The 27,871-nt window shown below is 35.7% G+C and overlaps 1 protein-coding gene across 1 annotated transcript; it reads left to right on the forward strand.

Annotated features, from left to right (window-relative positions):
* The first annotated feature begins 173 nt into the window (after positions 1–173).
* LOC147290986 (uncharacterized) lies at positions 174–27,815 on the forward strand. The gene is made up of 30 exons (XM_086235853.1): positions 174–782; positions 866–981; positions 1,375–1,471; positions 1,583–1,718; positions 2,505–2,568; positions 2,666–2,797; positions 2,888–3,395; positions 4,812–5,141; positions 6,320–6,523; positions 6,659–6,769; positions 7,774–7,846; positions 7,940–8,025; positions 9,062–9,181; positions 9,666–9,727; positions 10,306–10,764; positions 11,865–11,919; positions 14,428–14,988; positions 15,422–15,537; positions 16,040–16,139; positions 16,243–16,387; positions 17,895–17,958; positions 18,050–18,170; positions 18,261–18,779; positions 20,193–20,522; positions 21,726–22,172; positions 23,117–23,189; positions 23,284–23,369; positions 24,984–25,103; positions 25,597–25,658; positions 26,728–27,815. Exons 1-30 carry the CDS (start codon positions 174–176, stop codon positions 27,572–27,574), a joined length of 6,753 nt encoding a protein of 2,250 aa, XP_086091979.1. The 3' UTR covers positions 27,575–27,815.
* The last annotated feature ends 56 nt before the right edge of the window (positions 27,816–27,871 follow it).

The following is a 27,871-nucleotide window of genomic DNA, read 5'->3' on the forward strand; positions in this document are numbered from 1 at the left end:
GAGGAAAACAAAGGAATTGGACACTCCTGGCAGTACCCAGTAGTGTAGGAGGGTCTGTGGTGGTGGTGCCGAGAGCAAGAACGTACGGTATCATGCAGACGTGAGCCTTCTCTCTGTCGTCAAAGTTTTGCTTTAGCTCCAAGGCTCCAAGTGAAACCCATTGGCGAGCTGTGATGGGGATAGGTTCAGGTAGATGGTGGAGAAGGAAATACCCAAAAGCTGATTTTGGAGAAAATGGTGGTGGGTTAGAGAATGAAGAGGATTTTTTGGGAAATCAAAATGATGGGGCAGAATGGGAGGAAGGTGAAGGTGATTGGGTTGGTTTGGGTGTGAAAAAGAAGCGTGGTAGGAAGAGGAGCACAGGTTTGGGGGATGAGGAAGTTGTGGGACGTGGTGATGGAACAAAATGGGTGGGAGTTGAAGGTGATTGGGTTGCTCAGACTGTGAAGAAGAAGAAGCGTGGTGGGAATAGGAAGAGGAGGGTATTTCTATTACCAAACAAGAGTGGCCAGGGGGATTGGGAAAATGGGTTTGGTTGGATGCGTCTGAGGAATGAGGAAGTTGATTGGGTTAGTGAGTTGGGGTCAGGAGGAGAAGGTCAAGGAGGTGGTGGTGGTGGTTTTAATGGCGAGGGAGTTGAACGGGTTTTGAAACAGAAAAAGAAGCGTGTGAAAGGGGTTGGTGTTAAGATAGGACATGGACATGTGGGTGGTTCGTTTAGGGCTTCAAAGATTCCAGAGAAGAAAAAACCAAAGCCAAATTTTGGGAAGGAGTATCAAAGAGTAAGAGTAAGAAGTTTGTAATTCTCTGTTTATGCTTTGTTGTCACTATTGTTATTTATGCAATTTCTGATTTTAGATTTCAGAGGATGGAAGTGGAGGCCACAATGTGCCATCAATGCGGGAGCAGTGGTAAAAGCAGGGTTGTTAGGTGCAGAAGCTGTAAGAGAAAGCGATTTTGTATCCGTTGCATACAAAAATGGTATGGATTTATTTGCTCATGCTTTCTTATTTATTTCCGATTACAAATTTGTAAAGGATGGTGGATTGTTTGAATTAGTTTTGTTGGACTAGCCACCATTATTTGAAGTGAGTTTCTCTTAGTACAGTCCAGTAAATGTATCTTGCAATGATGTTGTGGAAAATTGTGTAAGCTGCTTAGCCCAAGTTTGCATCCATTCTGCTCTTCTAATTCTTAGTAAAAATGAGTTACACGCATTTGAGTAAGTATGAAATCAAGAAACATAGATGGACTGCCAGAAAACTGTTTTCTTTTACTTGGTACTTATTCAATACTTGTTAATAAATGTTTTAAAATTAACCGACTCTTTTTCTTTACATAGTTTTTATGACTACTTTTTTTTTTTTGGCGTAGGTATCCTCAGATGTCTGAGAATGCAATTGCTGAGGCTTGTCCTGTTTGCCTTGGAAATTGCAATTGTAGAAAATGCTTATGTTTAAATGCCCCTAAAGTCAGTTTATCCTTCTGCACACATCTCCTGGATTTTCACTTGATCATTTGATATGTTCCTCAGTTAAAAGAAGCTTGATAAATTTTATGGTTTTTACTGTAGAATTTGAAGAACCAGCTGGAATTCTACATTAGCAAAGATGATGAAGTTGAGCACTCTAAGTATTTGCTTCAAGCATTGCTTCCATTCTTGAAAAGGCTTATTGATGAACAAGTGATTGAGATGGAGATGGAGGCTAGGAGACAAGGTATATTCTGTCTTTGTCAGGCAGGTGTTGGAACTCATTAGTGGAGAGGGTTTACCCTTTTGCATACTCTGGTTTGGGCAAAAGCCAGTTGGGTCAGGGTAAGTTTGGTCCAGTCAATGGGTCAAGAGCCCAATGATGAGCTGAAAGATAAAGTTTGTTGGTTTACCATTGTTTCTAAAAGTATAAACTGTTAAGACGTGAGTTAACTATTTCATTTCATCATGTTTTTCTGTTGCAACTTCAGACGGGGATGAGGGCATTATTATCACCTAGTGTCACTTTTTGTATTTTTTATAAGAAACAAAAATTTTATTAGAAAAAGAGAAGTAAAAAAATTTAATTTCTGAAATTTTTAAGAATCTGGGCCTAGTGTACTTACAGAAAAATTTAGTTTATATTCTTCAAGTAAATCATTTGATGTTTGTAATTATGTCTACATGATTTTATCCTTTCCATAAAGAATTTCACTAAATAATTCTGAAAGATGTACTTTAGGTGAAGAGAAGCATCCTGCAGATGACATTGCCACACACAGACCTATACTCTTTATGCTGCAATAATTTACATTCATTTGTGTCATTCAGATTCTTCTAGTTGATGTTATTGTTAATTCTTCCTTGGGAATGCTTCGCATTGCTTTGTCAGATCAGAATAGAAACACGTGAAATTGTCTCTTCAGTTCACAAAAGAAGTGATCAGCATGAGTTTATCATATTTCTGATCAAAATAAATCAATGGAACTTTTTGCTTTATTTTAATTTTCTTTTTGAATGTCCATTGGGACAGGGCTATCTATATCAGAGCTAAAGATACAAAGGTCAGATTGCTCTTCTGATGAGCGTGTGTATTGGTATAGCCTTTACAGAAATTTATTCTATTTTAAACTTTTTCATATACTTATTAAGCATTCAATATTAACTTTTTTGTTTTCTTTGTTTTTTCTTTAGCAACAACTGCAAAACTTCTATTGTTGATCTTCACAGAAGCTGTCCTTTGTGTTCATATGACCTTTGCCTCATCTGCTGCCGGGAGATTCGAGATGGAAACATGCAGGGAGGTGGGGAGGAAGTGATTATGAGGTATATCAGTCGGGGCCTGGACTATTTGCATGGTGGGAAAGGGATCTTTGTAGAACTGCCTTCTGATACTATTCCCAAATGTCGTGTAAGGTCGACATCTGATTGGAAAACAAATTTAGATGGAAGCATTCTTTGCCCCTCAGGAGGCATGAATGGTTGTGGTCTTGGTCTTCTAGAATTGAGATGCATGTTTCCTGAAAATCATGTCAGAGAGTTGGTAAAGAAAGCAGAAGAAATTGCTGAAACTTACAAACTTATGCATGCAGCTGGAGATTCTGCACAAAGGTGTTCATGTTTCAACTCTGTGGGTGTTGTTGATTCAAGCAGCAATAACTTAAGGAGAGCAGCTTCTCGAGAGGGTTCTGATGACAACTATTTGTACTGTCCTAGGGCTGGAGATATCCAACATGAGGATTTTAAGCATTTTCAATGTCATTGGATCCGGGGTGAACCTGTGATTGTGAGCAATGTGCTTGAAACTGGATCTAGTTTAAGCTGGGAACCATCGGTCATGTGGCGCGCTATTCGTCAGATGTGGCATTCTGTACATGATAAACATTCTGAAGTCAAGGCCATTGATTTCTTGGATTTGTGTGAGGTCAGTTGTTCTGACTTTTAATTGCTTAGTAATGTTTGTAGTTATGTCTTCAATTGCTTACTACTGGTCTTTATGATGCTTTTAATTTATTTCACTTTCTGAGTCCTAGCAAGAGAATGTTAAGAAGGAATATCTGTACAGATGTTGTCATCAAATTCAGGTGGATATTATGATGGTGAAAATTTTATGGGGGGTTTTATTTTACTGCTTTGTGTAGTTTGAATAAACAGACATCTTATTGGTCACTGGTATAAATTATAATTTCTTAGAATATATTTGTCCTTGCTCATGAGTCACGAGTTTCATGTAATTTTGTTTATACATATATTGGACAAGCAAATAAATTTTGTTCTGCTTGTGAGTGGATTCGTTATGGAGTGATGCTGGATATAATTAACTATGATCCAAGATCAATTTCAAAATTAATGTAAGCTTAAAAGTATTCAGATTCTCACCCATCCACATATTAGGAAATTCAAAGTAAGAATTCAGCATGAAAGCAAGTTAAGTTAATCCACAGTTTCCTCAAACTCTGAAATTAGTGGGGTTCAGTGACTCATTAGACCCCTTATTGTTTTGGATGTTTCATATCTTAATGCAAGTTATAAGTCCCTTACAGATTACTGCACAAAAGGGGTTATCAAACAATAGATAATAAGCATGTCCAATAATCAAACTCAGGTTTAGAAATAAAAAGAAACGCAAGGTAAGGTTGTTTGCTGGAAAATTTCAGTAAAAAGTTGGATGAAATTGATCATAAAAAATCAAGGAAACATGCAACTGTAGACTAGGGCAGATTAAGGAAAGGAAATCAATAAAAGATATTAGTAGAGTCTGGATTTCCACCATGAGTTTCACAACCATACTTGGCTTCACACTGTACCTTCCAATTGCAGGAAAAGTAGTCCTAAGAAAAATTCTGGCTGAAAATTTCAATTCATTCAGTTCATGCCATGCATTTAGACACAGAAATATTTACAACCTGCAACATCCCCCTAGGCTAGCATTGAAGGTTTACCAATCAATGAAGAATTTCTAACTTCTCAATAGATATCTTCACCCTCTTTGTAACACAAACCTCTGTTTACTGTTTAAATTGGTGATAATGGTGATTATGACCACTATGTTTTTCGTTCTCTCAATACATTTCCAATGACAATCATGTTCACTGTAATATGTTTATTTCTCATTTGCTTCTGTGTTTGTTAGTCTCTTAATATATTTGATAATCCCACAAATTTCTTTTAACTTTTTCCCGGTTCTTTGTTTGTTTCTTGATGAATCGTTTAGGCTTGTTCTTCATTTTCTTCTCATTTTTCTCCTCCTGATATAGCAATCACTCTATTCAAAATTAATTTGACATTGCACCTGATGGTTGGATTTTGATTTGTGATATGAATGTTTTATGAAATGCAGCTAGATATCAGTACCCTCCAATTTTTTACTGGATATTCGGTGGGCCGGCATGATTGGAAAAAGTGGCCTCAGCTTCTGAAACTGAACGATTGGTACCTGGATAATTTTTTTGAGGAGTGCCTTCCCCGTCATGCTGCTGAGTTTATTTTTTGCTTGCCGTTCAAGGAATATACTCATCCTCACAGTGGCTTTCTGAACCTTGCTGTCAAATTGCCTATGGGGTGTGTAAAGCCAGTCATGGGGCCAAAGACGTATATTGCTTATGGTGTTTCCCAGGAGCTTGGACGTGGAGATTCTGTAACCAAGCTTCATTGTGATATGTCTGATGTGGTGTGTGAATTTTTTGGGTTTCTACTAATTTTTTATACTACTTGGCAATAATTTTGGAGTCAAATATAAATTATAACCATTAAAAAATATAGAGACGTTGGTTTGCATTGCTACTTTGGCATCTGGCTTGAAGTGTGTTATGCTTGTAGTTAAGCCTTGTTCTGTCAGATCCAGTTTGGTGTCTGATCATTTTCTGTGATGGGATAATAAGTAATTTAACAATTTGGATATTGAAAGACGAGTGATTTGATTTAGTTGCACATTGACTAGGTTTGCTTAGTGTTTTTCTAATTGTAATTTTTAAATCGAATTCTTAACTCTTTCTTGTCTTATGCATCATATGTTTTACATATTATTAAATGCATGTCTCTTAATTTCATTCTCCATTTTAGTTTTTAATGTTTATGGCTTTGTGAAGCACAGGCACCGTCATGTGACAGCAGTTTGACACAATACCGAGAATGTGAGACAGTAAATTTTCTGAAGCTTAGGATGTGACACTTTGGATAGCCTAATAGATATCTGTATTTTCACTAAAATTTTAACTTTAACTTTGTAAGATGAAAATAAACAACTATGGAGCTTAATATTTCAAGAACAAAATTACAAAGGTGAATGTATTTTAACTTTTTAAATCTTCTAATATTACAAGGTTAATGGTTGTCGTGTTAAAAGAAATAATTTCATCAGAAAAATTCAAAAAATTCCCCCGCATCCCTGTCACTAATCAGTTGAAAAAGAAATAATGTTTTTATACTTGACACGTGTGGAATGTGAATGTCGGGCACATGTCCTACCCATTTCCGTGTCTGTGTTCTTTAGCTGTCCAACACTACCACAACACACTTGGGGAAGTGTTTATGCTTCCTAGATGGGTCTTATGGTTCTTGGTTTGTTGTAGAGGACAATGCAGCATCAATCTGATTTAGATACTGAATAATCTATATGCAGTATATGTAGAGAAAAACTAGATAGCATTATATTCTCACCAGTTGTTTTGTGGAGATATTCAATCACTTGAATTTGTATTATTGACTATTTCTTGCCATTTTTTTTTCTTTTTTCTGGTCAGAATCTTTGTTGAATATATAGTTCTAGCTTTTTGCATGCTCAATTGTATTCCCCTTTTCTACATATTGTAACTTTCAACTTGCTTTTGCCTAAATAACCTGCTTCAGGTGAATGTTTTGACACATACTGCTGAAGTGACCCTTACTCCTCAGCAACTTGATAGTATAGAAAGGTTGAAAAAAAAACACATTGAACAAGACCAAATGGAAATTCTTGGAAATTGTCGAACTGTGGATGACAATGTTGATAGTAACAAGCCTGGAAGTGGGTCTTGTGACAGGGCTGCAAATGATGAAATTTTTTGTATTGAAGTTGAAAATCAAAACATGGGTGCAGCATTTCAAGAACTAACTGGTCCAGCTGTTCAACCTGATGGTGATATTGGTGATTCTAGTTTGAATGGTGGAAATTTTGCAAGGGGATCCATGGCTGGAAAGAATGTAGAGGGAGGTGCCTTATGGGACATTTTCCGGCGACATGATGTCCCTAAGCTGCAGGAATATCTCCAGAAGCACTTCAAGGAATTCAGGCACAATTACTGTTGTCCAGTGCAGCAGGTATTTCTTATTAATTGATAGGGTTTAGGTAATGAAGCTAGGAGAGAGAGAGAGAGAGAGAATGTTCATCCCATATTTACTTAAGTATACATGTTAAGTCATAAAAGAGTACAATTATATAAACACCACTAAACTCTTGTAACTCAACATTCCCTTTCAAGCTAGCACTTATATTTCTATCATGCCCAACTTGTTACATAGCTCAGAAAATTGTTGCATAGTTTAGAATGATTCATTAGAAATGACCAAGTCATTTTGGAATTAGTTATTGACAAATGTGACAAAATAAAAAAAAACTCAGCCTGGTTTTATTTCTTGACACAACCCATATGTTAGTATGAATCAGTTCACAAGGGTTGGTTCTGTGATTGTGTTCTTTAGGAAATAAACATGATGGTATTTCTAGACTAGACAACGACTCAAATGCTAGATAGACTTCATGTACTCTGAAATGTGATGGTGTTTCTAGACAGAGAGAGTGGTGGAGATAGTTTTATTTAGACTTTTAGGATTAGTATTGAGTGGGCATGACATGGACGTTAGAATAAATGCATAAAATCAAGACATGTAGAAAATATTTACTTTAAACATGTTAAAAATTTGAAATTTTCTGATCAGCAGGTGTTCTGAATATTTCAGACTAGAGCATCAGAAATTTTAGAATTCTCAGATACTTTCTGAATATAACTCTACAGAGCTTTCATCCTGATATAAGCTTACTATTACAACAGTTATTGCTGTTGCTTGTGTCTGTAAGCACTGGTTCTGAATTAGGCAGTAATTTGGCTATGGTACATTGACTGGCTTGGGAAAGGTGTTGAATCTATTCATGGGGATTGAATAAAACGTGTACTGGCCATTTTGCAGTCTGCATGAATTTTCTTTTCCAGTTGCAAAATTGTATCCCATTGGATTTGTGTTTCAAACAGGAAAGTTATTGATATGTTTTTGTTTACTATATGAAATTATTTTTCCTGTCCATTAAATTGTTACTTTTTCGGTAGGTTATTCATCCCATACATGATCAGACCTTTTATCTGACTGTGGAGCATAAAAGGAAGCTCAAGGAAGAATATGGTTGGTTCATTATGTAGTTATGGATAGTTAGATTAAAATTTATATTTATCTCAATTTCAAATTATATATCTTATTTGTTATGCTCTCTAATAGGAATTGAACCATGGACAATTATCCAGAAACTTGGAGATGCTGTCTTTATTCCTGCAGGATGTCCACACCAAGTGAGAAACTTGAAGGTAACTTATACTTACATTTTACAGAAAGCAAATTTATTTCATGTTTTCTTTTTCTTGGATAGAGATGAATGTAGATTTCTTGCTGTTCTAGCGTTTTCTCTAAAATAAATGCTATTCCTTTTTGTTTCTTGAGTATATATATGGTTTTGAAGTTTTGTCATGAAATACTATGATAATGTTTAATTTTTTTACATTTTGGATTTTAGGTCAATTTTTTCTCATGAAAAGGTCTTTGGTATATCTGTCTTTTTTTGTTCTTTTCCAATACATTATTAATACTTTTAATTTTTCAAATTTTCAATGATTATGTGGTGTTAAATAGCGCCCATGTATATATAGATTATAGAAGCAATTGACTGGTATGAGTGGCATGCATGTGTAAAGGAGTATCTCATTGAGGTCAAATAAAGCTTGAAAGAGTCCTAATATGTATTGTTGACTGATCTTATATGGCATTGTACCTTGGATTTCATACAACACCTTCAAATTTAAATTAGAAATGACCTAAACAACATGAACAGTGCATTGTTCTTTCCATGAACATATATTTTAATTTATTCTTAAATGCAAACATCCATAGTTAGAAGTGGGTTGCTTATATTATCAGCAATATATGAAATAGAGAAAAGGATGATATCAGCAATATACTTATTTAACCGCCGGCCATTAAACTTATTAACATTTAGAACGAATGTTACCTGAAATAAGGGGTTTAAGTGGAAAACCATAGTGGAAAACCTGTTCCCAGAATTGATGTTCTTTCAGTTTCAAGTGCGATAACTTTGTTGTCCATGTAAAATTGGAAAAGAAAAACAAATCAATTTAGTATCTTTGGGATTTTCTCTGTGCTACTTTTCATTCATAGGCTCTCTTGTCAATCTTCAGCGAACACACAATGCGTCGTCTGAGAATGAAAATGTTTGATGGGCAATGTAAAAGTTCTTGCTCTGTTAGTGAAGTATGAAATTGGTTTGCATTGATTGTTTCATTTCTATACATCACATACATAAATCTTAACAATATTGTTTTTCCTTAGTCGTGCATTAAAGTTGCAGTTGGCTTTGTCTCACCTGAAAATGTTGGCGAGTGCTTTCGTTTGACTGACGAATTCCGCACACTTCCACAGAACCATAGGGCTAAAGAGGACAAATTGGAGGTATGTCATATCGCACATCTTTGTCATAGGCTGCCAATGCAATTATATCAGCATCTTTCAAGTTATGGCTTTTGTAGACAGATATGATTGGTCAATCAGACCAAATTGTATATCACTTGTTCTAATTTGAGTTGAGTGGCTTTTTCATCTGCTGGGTTGGTATGATTCTTCATTCATCACGCCTAATATTGAAGCTTCCTTTTTTATGTATTTTTTTATTCATTAGATAAATGCTTTGGGGAGTTGTCAATTTGAGTGACCCGAGAGTATCTCCATTTCACTTAGTTTTTAATTTTCATGTGTTCTATTAGGAGTATTGTATAGAGACTAGACCTTATTTGGGTGATATTAACTTTAAAACAATTTTCGTTTGAACAGAGTGCTAGGATATTGTGTTGGGGACATGAGAAATTTTTTGATGTGAAATAATTTTTTTTTTTTGTTATAAACGGCACAGCTTATTATGCTACTCTTCTTGAAACAGGTGAAGAAAATGACTGTTCATGCTGTGCGTCAGGCTGTGGAGATTTTGGATCAGAATGCAAGGTTAGTCAATTAGTATACGTAGATATGTAGTTTAGATAATGCAAATCTTTCTTAAAATTTATCTCAAGGCTAGAAGATGGTCATGAGATTCCTATAACTCATAAAATTTATCAGGGGTCTCATGAAGTTTGTGAACCAATGCATAGTTGGAGGGGTGCTGTGGCTACTTTTTATGCCTCAACATCTAAGGCATTGCACAAGACACGACCATCCTTTTTTTTTTTTTCTCCCCTCTTTTGGTCCTTAATATGTTGGTATCAGGATTTATGAACTTACTAAACATGATTCCATTGAATTTATGCATGACAATTTGACGAGGTTGTTTTCTTTCTTGATCTCATTAAGTATTTTGAAATATACATTTTTGATCTTGATGTAACTATATTCAACACACACACATATTGAATTGTTTGCAATTTAGGGCTAAAGCCCTAAATTCTAGATCCTAAACTCTAAATCATGAACCCTAATGGTTGAGATAAATAAAGGATATGACAATGATCAATCAACGGATGGTACCATAGGGTTAATTTCTAACTCGTTTCATGGGATTTTCCTGTTCGAACTTTGGTTTTAAGGTTTTGTAGCACTGGACATGTTTGGAGAGAGGAAGCTAGAGAAAGACAGCATGAAGAAAGTGGAGAAGAGGAGGAGGTCCAAGCTGTTGAGGAGCAGCCAACACAATTCTCACGTCGTACACATCCCACTGTTGAACGACGTAGCATTGGACATACGTGGAGAGAGGAAGAAGCTGGAGGACGACAACAAGATGGAAGGGGAGAAGTGGAAGAGGTCCAAGCTATACAGGAGCAGCCTTCACAACCATCACAACCTGCACAGCACGCTGTTGATTTTGGTAAAGTGGTGCAGTATCTCGATGACCTTGTGGAGCGCTTTACACATTTTGAACAGAGGATGGAGGGGAGAGATAGAAGAATGAATTCTGAATTCCAGTCCTTATGCTTGGAGTTCTTGGCTTTATCTTTTCATCTTGGTTATGCAACGAACCTGAGAGAGCCTGGAATTCCACCCTCATCGTCTCAGCCACTACAACATCCACCAGCTAAAGATCTTTAGATTTTAGGATTTGTTTATTGTCTTGGATGTATGGTTTACTTCTGGCTTTTAATGTACTTAATCAGTTGTCAATGTTTTGCTTTTAATGTTTAATGAACGATCATAGTTGATTTTGGAATCAAATTCTCATTGTGTTCTACGGATTTGACATTGAGATTTTCAGTTTGGGACTCAATTTATTTCCCTGCATATTTCTTATTTTTGCTTCTATTGCTTATTCATAGATTTTTTAACATATTTATTTATTCATAAGGATGATGGTGGCCTTGGGATCAGATATTTTCTTTTACTTCATAAGTCTCTCTTGCTTAAGAGTGTGAAAATAATTTCTTCCAAGGCTACTTCGTCGAAGACGTGTTTACTTCTTCTACTTGGTGTGGGCATAAGCAGGTGCTTTCTGACTTGTTTTTTTCACACACAATGAATAATTGGCAATGGGGATAATGTGTGGTTTTGACAGGATAGTCAGCTTGGTCGGCCCCTTGTGGGGTGGCTTGGCTTTCCTTCTTCCGTGGCCTCCAATATTAAAGCTTTTGTTATAGAATTTATTCATGATGAGCATTGTCTTATCCATCCCTTGTCAATTTGCTCATGATTTTATTCATGTTCTTGTTGTAATATGGCTTTGGAATGTGGCCATGTGGTTATCATTAGTTGCGGATCCAGGATCCCTAATCGGGGGGTCATAGTGTAAAAGTTCAAAAAAAAAAATTGGACAGAATAACAATGAAAAATTGAACGATAGTAATTTTATTTCCAGGTTGGGTGTTGGTTTTGGGGTTTGTAACTTTGTATTGAGAATTTTGGGGTTTGGTTAAGGTTGGAAATTGGGGGCCGGGAGGCTTGGGTCTGTGGTCGGTACAAAGCAGGTTTTGTTTTGTTTTTGTTTTTGTTTTAATTCCTGGCTCAAAACGGCGTCGTTTTGAGCAGGAGCCTTAAAAAAAAATTAAACACGCCTAGCTCAAAACGACGTCGTTCTAGCCAAGCCACAAACTAAAAAAGAAAAGAAAAGGCTACTCTGCTTTTGCTTGAATGGTTCCAATCCAACATTCCTACTCAGGCTTTTCATCAAGCACTTAATGGACGACAGGGCAGCGAGGGGTCACCAGCCAGAGGTTCGCGGGGTCGTCGTCCAGAGGTTGGCTTCGTGCTCCGTCGTTCGGGGGTCGCTCGACCCCTGTCTCCCAACGTCGATTCGCCACTGGTTGTCATGACCATGGAAACACTATGGTGCCCAGTTTAGAAGTGTTCAAAGTCCTGTTCAATCTGCTCAAATCGATTGATACAATCCAGTTTGATCGGTTTCAATGAACTTCGTGGGTTGGATTTTGCACGATTTGATCGGATGACAAATTTATTCTTGAAAAATTCAATCTTATTTGGTGACCATGGTGACAAATAGCATTGTGTATTTGGTGAAATTAATTGTAGGAAAGAAAAAGTTGTTCGGCTAGTAGTCCACAAATATACGTGATTCCAATACCCATTATAGTTGTTCTAAGCATGGAGTAAAATTTCGGATTTTGCATAAATATCGATGAACATTTCGACGGAAATTTCGAAGGAAATTTTGAAGAATTTAAAATTTCGACAAAAATTAGACAGAAATGACAGAAATTACTATCAAAATATGGAAATTTTGAAGAAAATTTTATCATATGTTTATTTAACATATTATCTACTACATTGATAAAAAAACATTGAAGAAACTAAATTATATAGTAGGTTTCATGTGATATAAGATTAATATAATGCGGGCTGGTGACAAATACTGCTAAATAAAATTAGTATAATGAATAAATGAAATTAGTATATTCTTTATACTTTATAAATCTATAATCTATAGGCTAAATCCTAATACTAAACCCTATATACTCTATATATTTTAATACTTTTTATACTCTATAATCTATACACTAAACTTTATATATTCTATAATTTATACTCTTTATTGTTTAGGATATGGTATAAGATATTAGAGTTTAGGCATTTTAGGATATTTTCAATTATTTTTTTATATAAAAATGTATTGGGTTTAAAAACAATTAAACGAAACCCCAAACTTTTTTTTTTTTTTTCCAATTGCTCAAAAGCTCCAAATCCCAATCAATTCTAATTTTTTTTTTTCTCTTTTTGTTATGCGGGAAATTTTTGAAATTTTAGTGAAATTTTTTGAAATATGTTTAATATGGTATTGAAATTTCTATACTCCTAAAAATCAAATTTTTTGGTAAAGAAAATTTCAAAATTTAACGCCTTGCTCACAAGTAAAAAAAAAAAACAAGTAGAAAAAATAAAACTCTTAAAAATCTTTGCTAGTATTAGTAGTACAAGTGTACAACAGACACTAGTACATCTTGTATTGGACCAAGCTTACGGAGGGAAAAGCTTATCCAAACCAAATCCAATGCACAAGTTACTTCAATAGTCCAAAGTGGGCCTAAGGGCTATTCTCAAAAATGAAAACGTGGCAATTAGAAAAGTTAATCGAAAGGCTAAAGTGAAGAATGCATTGGAAGAGTGGAATTATTCTTTGGCAGTGAGCACCGGCATTTGACCAGATCGAGCTCGTCGTCGTCTTTGCCGACGCTTCTTGTTGCTTCACTCTTGCCACTCTCGTGAAACAACACCTTCCCTCAGTCAGTCACTCCCTGAGATCGATCCTTCCCTCCCCGATCTCCCTCTCTTCTCTCCGCGCGCCGATCTCTTCCTCCTCTCTTCTCTCTCCCCGGCGACGAGAGGCGACGAGGCCGGCTCTCTTTTTCCTCCCATCTCTCCCTCTGGTCGCTGCCTCCCTGCTCAAGCCGAAAATTCGAGAATTTCGAGAAATTTTTGAAATTTCGGCGAAATTTTTCGAAATATGTTTAATTTGATGTTAAAATTTTCGTATCCCTAAAAAACGAAATTTAACACATTGCCACTTCTAAGGACCTTAAATGTCACTTGAGTAATTTGTTCTTCTATTTTATTTTTGAATTCTATAATTCTATGTAAGATTTAATGTTAAGCATTTAATAATAATCCTATAGCAAAATCCCTAAACCTTATAATAAACTCTTATAAGACTTATACATTATCAGGATTAATGTTATTTTGGTCTCAGACTTTTAATTTAAAAAATTAAAAATTTTGACTTTTTAAATTTTGCTAATTGAGGGTATTTCGTCAATTTACATATTTTTTATTTAAATTTTCGTTTGCATAACATCATGTGCCAATCACGTGGAGTCTTTTTTAGGACAAAATGGTCCATTTTATTTATATTTTACCCTTTTTTCTTTATGTATATATTTTTTTTCTGTTAAATTTGGATAAAAAATATATAAATTGATGGAATAACTTCAATTGACAAAATAAAAAAAATCAAAATTTTTAATTTTCTAAATTAAAAATCTAAGATCAAATTGATATGAGTATAATAATCTAGAGATTAAAATGACGTTAATCCCTACATTACCGGATGTAACTGATAAACCCCAACAATTTTTTTTTTTTTAAATAATAAACCCCAACACTAAACCCAGAAAAATAAAATTCAAATGAATTTGTTTTAACGAGACAAAGCAAATAGCCAATGAGAAACCTTGTAGACTTGTAGTACAAGTCAATGTAGGAAATGAAAGGAATTGGACTCAAGTGTCAGGCGACGACAGCCTTTTCTCTGTCGACAAGTTTTTTCTTTCCCTCCAAGTAAAACCCATCGGCGAGCTGCAATGGGGAGAGGTAGAGGAAGAGGGAGAGGGAGAGGTAGAGGGCGGCCAAGGAAAGACCCAGAAGCTAGTTTTGTAGACAATGGTGGTGGGTTAGAGAAAGAAGAGGGCTTTTTGGAAAATCAGAAGAAAAAACGTGGTAGGAAGAGGGACAGAGATTTGGTGGCTGAGAAAGTTGTGGAAGGTGAAGGCGATGGGGCTGCTCCAAGTAAAATCCATTGGCGAGCTGCAATGGGGAGAGGTAGAGGGAGAGGGAGAGGGAGAGGTAGAAGGCGGCCAAGGAAAGACCCAGAAGATAGTTTTGTAGAAAATGGTGGTGGGTTAGAGAAAGAAGAGGGCTTTTTGGAAAATCAGAAGAAGAAACGTGGTAGGAAGAGGGACAGAGATTTGGTGGCTGAGAAAGTTGTGGAAGGTGAAGGCGATGGGGCTGCTCCGACTGTGAAGAAGAAGCGTGGTGGGAAGAGGAGGGTATTAGTAACACCGACCAAGAAGGTTTCTGGGGATTGTGAGAATGGGATTGGGGGTCATAAGAAACGGCGCCGTATGGGTCTGAGGAATGAGGAAGTTGATGGGGTTAGTGAGCTGGAGTCAGGAGGTGTTGGTGGTGGTTTTAATGGCGAGGAAGTTGAAGGGGTTTCGAAGACACGTGGCAGAAAGAGCAAAAAAAGTGAGAAAGTTAAGGTGTCTGCAAAGGGAGTGAAGAAGCGTGTGAATGGGATTGGTGAAAGGAGAGGACATGGAAATGTGGGAAAGTCGCTTAGGGCTTCAAAGGTTCCGAAGCAGAAGAAACCAAAGACAAATTTTGGGAAGGAGTATCAAAGATTAAAAGTAAGAACTTTTCAATTCTCTGTTTATGCTTTGTTGTCACTATTGTGATTTATGCAATTTCTGATTTTGGATTTAACAGTGGATTGAAGTGGGGTCCTCAATGTGCCATCAATGCCAGAGGAATGATAAGGGCAGGGTTGTTAGGTGCCGTATGTGTAAGAACAAGCGATTTTGTGTCTTTTGCTTACGAAAATGGTATGGGTTTATTGGCTCGTTGTTTCTTATTGATTTCTGATTACAAACTTGTAAAAGGTGTTAGATTGTTTGAGTTTGTTTTGTTGGACTAGCCACCATTATTTGAAGTGAGTTTGTCTTGGTACAAATCCAGTACATGTTTTTTGAAATGATGCTTGTGCATTTAATTTTCCAAAAACAAGTTTGTGGAAAATTATGTAAGTTGCTTAGCCCAAGTGCTAATTCATTATGCTTTCCTAGTTCTTAGTAAATGTGATATATATACATTTGGAAAACTGCCACAAAACTGTTTTCTTTTTCTTGGTAAATTGCTCAGTATTTGTAAAGGTTTTAAGTTAAACTTTTAATGGATGGAACCTGAGGGATATTACGATTGGATCTCGCACTGAGAGGTCTTTTTTTATGTGTAGTTGTAAAAACTCCAAATATTTTGAATTCATATATGAACTTTTTCTTTACGTAGTTTTCATGACTACTTATTATCAAGTTTTGTATTGTGTAGGTATCCTCAGATTTCAGAGCATGCCATTGCTGAGGCTTGCCCTGTATGCCTGGGAAATTGCAATTGCAGTGCATGCTTACGTTCAAATGGCCCTATTGAAGTCAGTTTATTCTTTCTGCGCACATCTCCTGGATTTTTGTTTGTTCATTTGATATGTTCCTTGTTCAAGTGAAGTTTGATATAATTTATGGTTTTTACTGTAGAAGTTGAAGAACACGCTGGAATTCTACATTAGAAACGATGAAAAGGTTGAGCACTCTAAGTATTTGCTTCAGGCATTGCTTCCATTCTTGAAAAGACTTAATGATGAACAAGTGATTGAGATGGAGATGGAGGCTAGGAGACAAGGTATATTCTGTCTTTTTCAGACAGGTGTTGGAATTCATTAAGGTGCAACTCATTAGATGGAGAGGGTTGACCCTTTTTCATACTTTGGGCAAAACCAGTTGGGTCACAGGGTAAGTTTGATCAGGTCAACGGGTCACGAGCCCAATGATGAGGCGAAATTTAAACAGTTAAGAAGTTTGTTAACTATTGTTCTATATCCTAACAAAGAAAACATGATTGTCGGTGACAAATTACAGGTGCTAATTTTTTAAATTCAATTGTTTCCCACATCTCATCATGTTTTGCTGTTGCAACTTCAGATGGGGATGAGGGCATTGTTGTCACCTAGTGTCACTTTTTTTTTTATTGTTTTTATTTAAGAAACAAGAATTTTATTAAAAGAAGAGAAGAGCAATAATTTAATTTCATTTTTAAGAATGTGGGCATTGTTGTCACCTAGTTTCACTTATAGAATTTTTTAATTTACATTCTTCAAAAAAGTAATTTAATATTTGTATCACATGTACATTTTTTTTTATCTATTCCGTAAAGAATTTCACTAAATAATTCTGAAATATTTACTTTGAACCTAGCACCTAAAGTTATTGTGAACCCATAAATTAAGGATACTTCTTAAGTGTATTTCAATAGATTTTAACTTCATTTTCAGTATATCAATTTTATCATAATTAGTTTCTTGAAATTTTATACTATATATTTATTTTACCTGTTCTAGTAATTTAGGTGAAATGGATCATTTTGTATCAAAATATTTGTGAATTGAAAAAAAAAAATCCAAAATTTTTTAATTTTGATTTTAATTTTAATTTTTTGGCATTTTCCAATTTGAATATTGTGGTGAGTCTTGATAATTAATTTTTTAGCAATACAATTTTCTAGTAGCTTAATATTTTAAAGCCACACTCAACATCTTGTAGGTGACTGGTAAAAAATAAATCTTCTTGGTGAGAATTGAGATCCCATCCGTGTACATTTGAAGGAACATTTCTATTTTAGGCCTACGTTGGCAAGCCTCTTTGTAACTTTGATATTTTTATTGAGTGACATTAATGAAAACAACTTATTTCTCATTGATAGAATATAGTTTTATTTTTTATTTTTTAGTTTTTAATTAACCTTGTGTAATTAGAATTAAGGGTGCTCTTGCATTGCATGAATAATTTTTGGGTGAACAGAATCATTTTACAGATGACTTTGCCACACACATGCACCCACACACACACGGCACATTCACGCACACTCACGCACCACACGCACAGACATACACCTAGCTATACTCTTTATGTTTCAATATTTTTCATTCAGATTCTGCTCGTTGATGTTATTGTTGATTCTTCCTTGGGGCTGCTTCCCATTCCTTTGTCAGATCATAATAAACACATGTGAAATTTTCTCTTCAATTCACAAAAGAAGTGATCAGCATGAGTTTATAATCTTTCCCATCACAAAATATCAATGGAATTTTTTGCATTGTTTTAATTTGCCTTTTGGATGTCCATTGGGACAGGGCTATCTATTTCGGAGCTAAAGATACACAGGTCAGGTTGCTCTAATGATGAGCGTGTGTATTGGTAGAGCACTTACCATAAATTTAATCAATTTTAAATTTGTTCCATATACTTATTTAGCATTCAATATTAACTGTTTTGTTTTCTTTTTCAGCAACAACTGCAAAACTTCTATTGTTGATTTTCACAGAAGCTGCCCTATATGCTCATACGACCTTTGCCTCATCTGTTGCCGGGAGATTCGAGATGGACACCTGCAGGGAGGTGGGGAGGAAGTGATTAGGGAGTATATCAATCAAGGTCAAGACTACTTGCATGGTGGAGAAGGGAATGATATAGAACTGCCTTCTGAAACTAGCTCCAAGTGTCGTGTAAAGTCAACATCTGAGTGGAAAAAAAATTTTGATGGAAGCATTCTTTGCCCCTCAGGGGACATGGATGGTTGTGGTCGTAGTCTTCTAGAACTGAGATGCATGTTTCCTGAAAATTCCATCAGAGAGTTGGTAAAGAAAGCAGAAGCCATTGCTGAAACTTACAAAATTGTGCATGAAGCTGGAACTTCTGTGCAACAGTGTTCTTGTTTCAAATCTGAGGGTGTTGTTAACTCAAGCAGCAATAAGTTAAGGAAAGCAGCTTCTCGAGAGGGTTCTGATGACAACTATTTGTACTGCCCAAGGGCTGGAGATAACCAACATGAGGATTTTAAGCATTTTCAATGTCATTGGATCAGGGGTGAGCCTGTGATTGTGAGCAATGTGCTTGAAAATGCATCAGGTATAAGCTGGGAACCATTGGTCATGTGGCGTGCTATTCGTCAGATGTGGCATACTACACATGATAAACATTTTGAAGTCAAGGCCATTGATTGCTTGGATTTGTGTGAGGTCAGTTGTTCTGACTTTTAATTGCTTAGTACTGTTTGTAGTTATGTCTTCGATTGCTTACTACTGGTTGTATGATTCTTTTGATTTGTTTCACTTTTTAAAGTTCTATCAAGTGAATGTTAAGAAGAAATATCTGTATAGGTGTTGTATCAATTCAGGTGGATATTATGATTGTGAAAATTTTATTTGGGTGGGGGGGGAGTATATTACTACTTTGTGCAATTTGAATAAGCATAGACATCTTATTGGTCACTGGTCTAAATTATAATTTCTTAGAATGTATTTTTATTTGCTCATGAGTCATGAGTTTCATGTACTTTTTCTTATACATATATTGGAAAAGCAAATAAATTTTTTTATGTTAGTGTGTGGAATCGTTATGGAAAGAGGAAGACCAAAAATAACATAGGTGGAGTGATGCGGGATATGATTAACTATGATTCAATATCAATTTCAAAATTAATGTCAGCTTAAAACTTATTCAGATGCTCCCATCCATATATTAGGAAATCCAATCTAAGAATTCAGCATGAAAGCAAGTTAAATGAATCCCACAGTTTTCCCAAACTCTGAATTTTGGGGGATTCAATGACTGTTTAGGCCCCATATTGTTTGGTGCTTGTTCATATCTTAATGCAAGTTCAAAGTCCCTCTCACATTACTGCACAAAAGGGGTTATCAAACAACATAATAAGTATGTCCAATAATAAACTCAGGTTTAGAAATAAACCGAAAAACAAGGCAAGATTGTGGTTTGCTGGAAAAATTCAACGAAAAGTTTGGATGAACTGATCATAAAGAATCAACATGAAATTGTTGACTAGGGCAGATTAAGGAGAGGAAATCAATGAAGATAATAGTAGAGTCTGGATTTCCACCATGAGTTTCACACCCATACTTGGCTTCACACCGTACCTTCACATTGCAGGAAAAGATAGAGTCCAAGGAAAATTTCTGGCAGCAATTTTCAATTCGTTCAATTCATGCCATGCATTTGGACACGTACAAATATTTATAACCCGCAAGATCCCCCCTAGACTAGCATTGAAGGTTTACCAATTAAAGAAAATTTTCTAACTTCCCAATTAATATCTTCACCTCTTTGAAACACAAACCTCCCTTTAATGTTTAAACTGGTGATAATGGTGGTTATATGACCACTAAGTTTTCCAGTCTCTCAATACACTTCCAATGAAATTTTATGTTCACTGTAATATGTTTAATTCTCATTTGTTTCTGTGTTTGCTCTTCTCTTAAGATATTTGATAATCCCCCAGTTGCTTTTGACTTTTCGTTTCTTGATGAATTGTTTAGGCTTAATCCTCGTTTCTTCCCATTTTTGTCCTCCTGATATTGACATTGCTCCTGATGGTTGGATTATGATTTGTGATATCATTCTTATATGATATGCAGCTAGATATCAGTACCCACCAATTCTTTACTGGATATTCAAAGGGCCGGTTTGGTTGGAAAATGTGGCCTCAGATTCTAAAACTGAACGATTTGTCCCTGGATAATTTGTTTGAGAAGTGCCTTCCTCGCCATGCTGCTGAGTTTATTTGTTGCTTGCCATTTAAGGAATATACTCATCCTCACAGTGGCTTTCTGAACCTTGCTGTCAAATTGCCTATGGGATGTGTAAAGCCAGACATGGGGCCAAAAACATATATTGCTTATGGTGTTGCCCAGGAGCTTGGGCGTGGAGATTCTGTAACCAAGCTTCATTGTGATGCGGCTGATGTGGTGTGTATGGGTGTTTTGGGTTTATACTATTGGTTTTTTTTTTTTTTTTTTTTTTTAACTATTTGATTTGGGAGTCAAATATAAAATATAACCATTAACAAATATACAGAAACTGGTTTGCATTGCTACTTAAGCATCTGGTTTGAAGTTTAATGGGCATCTCTGTCAGGTCCAGTTTGGTGTCTGATCATTTTCTTCTGGGCTTATAAGTAATTTAACAATTTGGAAACTGAAGGGCAAAGAGTGATTTGGTTTAGTTGTACATTGACTTGAGTTTCCTTAGTGTTATGCGAAGTGCAATGTTTAAGTCCAATTCTTAACTCTTTCTTGTCTTGGTGCATCATATGTTTTACATATTAGTAAATGCATGTCTCTTGATTTTCATTCTCCATTTTGGTTTCTAATGTTTATAGGTCTTTGTGAAACTCAGACACTGTCATGTGACATCAGTTTGACACAAAACCGACAATGTGAGACAGTAAATTTTCTGAATCTCAGGATGTGACACTTTGGATAGCCTAATAGATTTATGTATTTTTACTAAAAATTTAAGCATAACTTTGTAAGAAGAAATTAAACAAGTATGGAGCTTAATATGTCAAGAACAAAAATACAAAGGGTCATGTATTTTTAACTTTTAATATTTTATAATATTACAAGGCTAATGGTTATCATGTTAAAAGAATTAATTTCATCAGAAAAAATGAAAATATTCACCTGCATCCTTGCATGTCACTACTCACTGTTGTGTCCCTTGTCACCATATAACTTGACAAAGAAACATTGTTTTTTATTTGACACGTGTGGAATGTGTTCGAAAAGTCAAGTATGTGTCATACCCGTTCCATGTCTGTGTTCTTTAGGTGTCCAACACACCTGGAGAAGTGTTTGTGCTTCCTGGATGGGTCTTATGGTTATTGGTTTGTTGTATAGGACAATGCAGCATCAATCTGATTTAGATACTGAACAATCTGTATGAAGTATAAGTTGAGAAAAACTAGATAGCATTATATTCTCACCAGTAGTTTTGTGGAGATATCTCAATCACTTGAATTTGTATTATTGATTATTTCTTGCATTTATTTTTTTTCTGGTCAGAATCATTGTTGAATATATAGTTCTAGCTTTTTGCAAGGTCAATTTTTTCCCTTTTTCTACATATTGTAACTTCCAACTTACTTTGTCCTGAGTAACTTGGTTCAGGTGAATGTTTTGACACATACTGCTGAAGTGACCCTTACTCCTCAGCAACTTGATAGTATAGAAAGGTTGAAAAAAAAACACATTGAACAAGACCGAAGGGAAATTCTTGGAAATTGTCGAACTGTGAATGAAAATGTTGGTAGTAATAAGCCTAGCAGTGGGTCTTGTGGCAGGGCTGCAAATGATAAACAATTTTGTATTGATGTTGAAAATCAAAACATGGCAGCATTTCAAGAACTAACGGATCCAGCTGTTCGACCTGATGGTGATTTTGGTGATTCTAGTTTGAATGGTGGAAATTTTGCAAGGGGATCCATGTCTGGAAAGAATGTAGAGGAAGGTGCCTTATGGGACATTTTCCGGCGAGAGGATGTTCCTAAGCTGCAGGAATATCTCCAGAAGCACTTCAAGGAATTCAGGCACACATACTGTTGTCCTTTGCGGCAGGTATTTCTTATTAATTGTTACAGTTTATGTAATGAAGCTAGGAGAGAGAGAGAGAGAGAGAGAGAGAGAGAGAGAGAGAGAGAGAGAGAGAGAGAGAGAGAGAGAGAGAGAGAGAGAGAGAGAGAGCATGCTTTTATTTCTGGACGCAACCCGTATGTCAGTATGAACCAGTTCACAAGGGTTGATTCTGTGATTATGTTCTATTGGAAACATAATGGTGTTTCTAGACTAGACAAGGACTCAAATGCTAGATAGACCTCATAATACTCTGAAACATGATGGTGTTTCTAGATAGATGGAGCAGTGGAGATAGTGTTATTTAGACTTTTAGGATTCGTATTGATTGGGGTGACATGCATATTAGATTAAACTCAAAAAATCAAGACATGTATAAAATATTTACTATAAACATGCTAAATATTTTAAAATATTCTGACCAGCAGGTGTTCAAAATATTTTGGACAAGAAAATCGGAAATTTTAGAATTCCCAGTTACTTTCTGATTTTATATAGAAATTTTGGAGTTTGAAGTTTTGGATTTTATTATGTGATGTCAAAATCAAAAACTTTTGGAACGGTATTGAAATTTCCAATCCAACTTGCATCCCTACTCAACAATAATAACTATAACTTTACAGAGCTTTCATCTTGATATAAGCTTACTAGTGCTTTGGAACAATCAACAGTTATTTCTGTAAGCACTTGTTCTGAATTAGGCAGTAATTTGGCTATAGTACATTGACTGACTTGGGAAGTGTGTTGAATCTACTCAGTGGGATAGAATAAAAATGTACTGGCTGTTTTGCAGTCTGCATGAACTTTTGTTTCCAGTTGCAAAATTGTATCCCATTGGATTTATTGTTTTAAACAGAAAAGTTATCAATGTCTTTGTTTATTATATGAACATGCATTTCCTTTTCATTATAAATTGTTACTTAAAATAGGTCATTCATCCCATACATGATCACACCTTTTATCTGACTCTGGAGCACAAAAGGAAGCTCAAGGAAGAATATGGTTGGTTCATTATATATTTACATGTAGTTGGATTCAAATTTATATCCATCTCGATTTCAAATTATATATCTTATGTTGTTATGCTATCTATTAGGAATTGAACCATGGACATTTATCCAGAAACTTGGAGATGCTGTTTTGATTCCCGCAGGATGTCCACACCAAGTGAGAAACTTGAAGGTAACTTATATTATAGAAAACAAATTTTGTTCATGTTTTCTTTTGCTAGCAGCAACATATGACATAGAGAAAAGGATGTTATTGCAAGTCTGACATCTTTATTTGAAATGCTTATTTAACCGCCAATCATTAAACTTATTAATATTTAGAACTTATTTTATTTGAAATTAGGGGTTTTAGGACGAGCAACTTTTCTCTGGTTTTCTCATTAAGTGATTGTTTTTGGCATGACTTGATTATTAGCGTCAACTATCTCTGCAACTTTAGTGGTTAAGGTGTGCAAGTTACCATTTTTGAGATCAAAACTCTAAGGGCTTGCCAAAGCGAGGGACAAAGATGAAAAGAGTCATGGGTTTGAGTAGTTAGCCCCATGTAGCTTAAGTTTGTCACATTGTACCCATTGCAAGTACACCCCATGTTTTATGAGTTTTGAATTTATTGGATGCATCTAAATAGCACCTTTTGATATGACAATTTGATTGAACAGTTGTCTATTTTATGAAGTTTATGTTTGAAAATATTTTTGATTAAAAAGCCAACTGGATCAACTGAAGCAAATTTGTCCCAAGTAGGCTACATATTGATCATACATAGACTAGATGGAAAGCGGAAAATTGAATCTGTAATTTAGATGATGTGAATTCAAGAACCAATGAGAGCTTCCCCTCTCTACTTTAATCCTTCTCTAGATGGTTTATGGGATAAAGTTAGATTCTGGGCATCGCTTTGGGCTTTAGTTTCTTCTACATTTCGTGATTGCCCCTTTTTTTCTACTAGATATGAATTGGAATCCTGCTGTTTCTTATTGTAGATTGGATTATTTTGTTCTGGATACTGTTTGGCTGTGTTCTGTTTGTATACCTCTACATTTTTTATGTTTTGTCTAGAGTTGGTTGGGAGGTGTAATTCTCGTGGTCCACTCTGATTGTACTCTTCAGTTTTATTAATGCAACTATTCTGTTTCCTATATTAAAAAAAAAAAAACCAATCAGATGATGCTTGAAATTTTTGCTGTGGTAAGAAATCTCTTCCATCCCAGGGAAAAACATAACTACTACAATAGTAGTGTTTACTATGCCTGTATGATTGTAGCATACATGTAGTTCCTGCAAGACCCCACGAAATTGGCAATCATAATGGCAAACCTACTGATATTTAGTGTAATTTGTTGGTGGTCTCTCTGCCTTGTTTAATTTTATTTTCTTATTCAATTCCTTTCTTGTAAAAACGTCAACAGTTAACATATAATACATGACCTTTCTTGATAAGTTTTCAAGAGACTGTTCCCAGAATTGATGTTCTTTCAGTTTCAAGTGTGATAACTTTGTTGTCTGTGTAAAATTCGAAAGAAAAAAAAAATTAGTATCTTTGAGATTTCAGTGTGCTATTTTTCATTCTTAGGCTCTCTTAAAGTCAATTCTTCAATCTTTCAGTGAAGACACAACACGTTGTCTCAGATGAAAATGTTTGATGGTTCACTCTGTGCTTGATGGTCAATGTAAACTTTTCTTTCCATGTTTGTGAAATATGAAATTGATTTGTATTGATTTGTTCATTTCCATACAAAAAATATACATAGATCTTAACACTTTTTTTTTTTTTTTTTAACCCCAGTCGTGCATTAAAGTTGCAGTTGAATTTGTCTCACCAGAAAATGTTGGTGAGTGTTTTCGTTTGACTGATGAATTCCGCACACTTCCACAAAACCATAGGGCTAAAGAGGACAAACTGGAGGTATGTCATCTCGCCTATCTTTGTCATAGGCTGTCATTGTGATTATATCAGCATGTCTTGGGTTATGGCCCTTGAAGACAGATATGATTGGTCAATCAGACCTAGTTGTATGTCATTTGTTGTAATTTGAGTAGAGTGGCCTTTTCTTTATCTGCTGGGTCGGTGTGATTGTTCAATCATTATGCCTAAAGAAGCTTCCTTTTTTATTTATGTTTCCATTCATTTAAAAAAAAAAAAGGATAATTTTTTGTGTCAATTTGAGTTTTTTGTCCCCGAGGAATCTCCATTTCAGTTAGTATTTCTTTTTTCTTGTATTCTGTTAGGAGTATTGTATAGAGACAAGACCTAATTGGGTGATCATTAACTTAAACCAATTCTGGTTGGAACAGAGTGCTAGGATATTGTGGAGGACACATGAGAATTCTTTTAATTATGTGAATTTTTTTTTTTTTTTTGTTGTAGAGGGGTTATTATTCTGCTCGTCTTGAAACAGGTGAAGAAAATGATTGTTCATGCTGTGCGTCATGCTGTGGAGATTTTGGATCAGAATGCGAGGTTAGTGAATTAGTTTATGTATATATGTAGTTTAAAAATCTCCCAACTTTCTTTACGTTTATCTCAAGGCTCAAAGGGCTTGAGGTTCCTATAGGTCATCAAATTCATCAGGGGTCTTATGAAGTTTCTGAACTAATGCATAGTTGGAGGCGTGCTGTGGTTCCCTTTTGTGCCTCAACATCTAAGGCATTGAACATGACAAAAACATCTTTTTTTTTTTCTTTTTCTCTTTCGGTTCTTTGTTGATATCAAGATTTATGAATTTACCAAACATGATTTCATTGGATTGGTTGCAGATAACTATTTGACAAGGCTGTTTTCTTTCTTCCAACTCATTAAGTATTTTGAAATGTACAATTCTTTTTCTTTGATACAACTATATTCAACACACACACACATACACACATATTTAATTGTTCACATAATTTGGACAGAAAGCAGTGGCACTTTGACGTAGCAAAGATCTTAATTATCTATCAATGTATCCTTTTTGTATAATGCTAAACAAAGAGCACTAGATGCTTTGTATGACAAGTTAGAAACAAAATAGGGTGAAAAAGAAGTTTATAGGGTTGCGTGTTAAGTTAAATGAATTAAAGACAGCGACCAAACTATATTTGGGGCTTTTAGCACTAGGTCCCAAAAAATAACTTTTTTCGGCAATAAATCCGGTTATATTTCGTGGCCGATTTATCGGCGGAATGTATTCTTTTTTCAGTTATTTAAATTTCTTTTTATTCGTTATGATTTACTAGAGCCATAAATCTTAACATACCATACTAGATCTTAATAAACAAGGAGTACTGCTAGGAATCCCAGATTTGCAACAAAATGTCACTCCGCAGAAAGTACAATGTAACAAAATGTAACTCAGTGAGAATTACATCCAAGTTAAATTAATTTTTAGATTCCATTTAGGGTTTAATCCCTAAATCCTAGGTCCTAAATCTTAAATCCTAAACCTTAATGGTTGAGATGAGTGCAAGGATATGGCAAAAAAAAGCATAGGGTTAAGTTCTAAGTTCTAACTTGTTTCATTGGATTTTCCTGTTTGAATTTTGTTTTTAAGGTTTTGTAGGGTTGGACATGTATGGAGAGAGGAAGCTGGAGAAAGACAGCAAGAAGGAAGGAGAGAAGAGGAGGAGGAGGTCCAAGCTGTGGAAGAGCAGCCTTCACAGCCCCCTTTTAAACAATGTAACATTGGACACACATGGACAGAGGAAGAATATGGAGGACAGCAAAAAGGAAGGGGAGAAGAGGAAGTCCAAGCTGTTGAGGAGCACCCTTCACAGCCCCTTGCTGAACGATGTAGCATTAGGCATGGATGGAGACAGGAAGAAGCTGGAAGACGGCAAGAAGGAACGGGAGAAGAGGAGGAGGTCCAAGCTGTTGAGGAGCAGCCTTCGCAGCCCCCTGCTGAACCATGTAGCATTGGACATGCATGGAGAGAGGAAGAAGCTGGAGGACAGCAAGATGGAAAGGATGATGAAGAGGTACAAGCAGCTGAGCACCCATCGCAATCCTCCCATCCTGCACATCCTACTGTTGAACGGCGTAGCATTGGACATGCATGGAGAGAGGAAGGAGTTGGAGGACCACAGCAAGAAGGAAGGGGAGAAGAGGAAGAGGTCCAAGCTTTAGAGGAGCAGCCTTCGCAACCATCTCAACATGCACAGCCCACTGTTGATTTTGATACAGTGGTGCAGCGTCTTGATAACCTTGTGGAGCGCTTTACACATTTTGAACAGGGGAGGATGGAAGGGATAGATGTAAGAATGAATTCTGAATTCCAGTTCTTATGTTCGGAGTTTTTGACTTTATTTTTGCATCTTGGTTATGCATTTAACATGAGAGAGCCTGGCATTCCACAATCATCGTCTCAGCCACGACAAGATCCACCATCTAAAGATATTTAGATTTTAGGATTTGTTTCTTGTCTTGGATGATGTATGTGAGTTTTGGATGTATGGTTTGGCTTTTAATGTACTTAATTAGTGATGATTGATGTTTTGATTTTAATGTTTAATGGTCGATCATGGTTTGATTTCGGAATCAAATTCTCATTGTGTTTTATGGGTTTTGACATTGAGAATTTCAGTTTGGGACTCAATTTGGCCCAGCATATTTCTTAGTTTGTTCCTATTCCATATTCATAGATTTTTTAGTGTATTTGTTTTTGGTTGCTTTATTACCCCAAAAAACTTGTCTTCGCA

Source organism: Dryas octopetala, chromosome 3 (genome assembly GCF_963921425.1).
Source record: "Dryas octopetala chromosome 3, drDryOcto1.1, whole genome shotgun sequence".
Lineage (NCBI taxonomy): Eukaryota > Viridiplantae > Streptophyta > Magnoliopsida > Rosales > Rosaceae > Dryas > Dryas octopetala.

Excerpts from the sequence above, each read along its gene's own strand:
- LOC147290986 (XM_086235853.1), top strand. The coding sequence starts at position 174 with ATGGGGATAGGTTCAGGTAGATGGTGGAGAAGGAAATACCCAAAAGCT. Across the intron at positions 16,140-16,242 it reads GTTCAAATGGCCCTATTGAA|AAGTTGAAGAACACGCTGGA; the intron begins GTCAGTTTATTC and ends TTTTTACTGTAG. Across the intron at positions 23,190-23,283 it reads GAAGCTCAAGGAAGAATATG|GAATTGAACCATGGACATTT; the intron begins GTTGGTTCATTA and ends GCTATCTATTAG.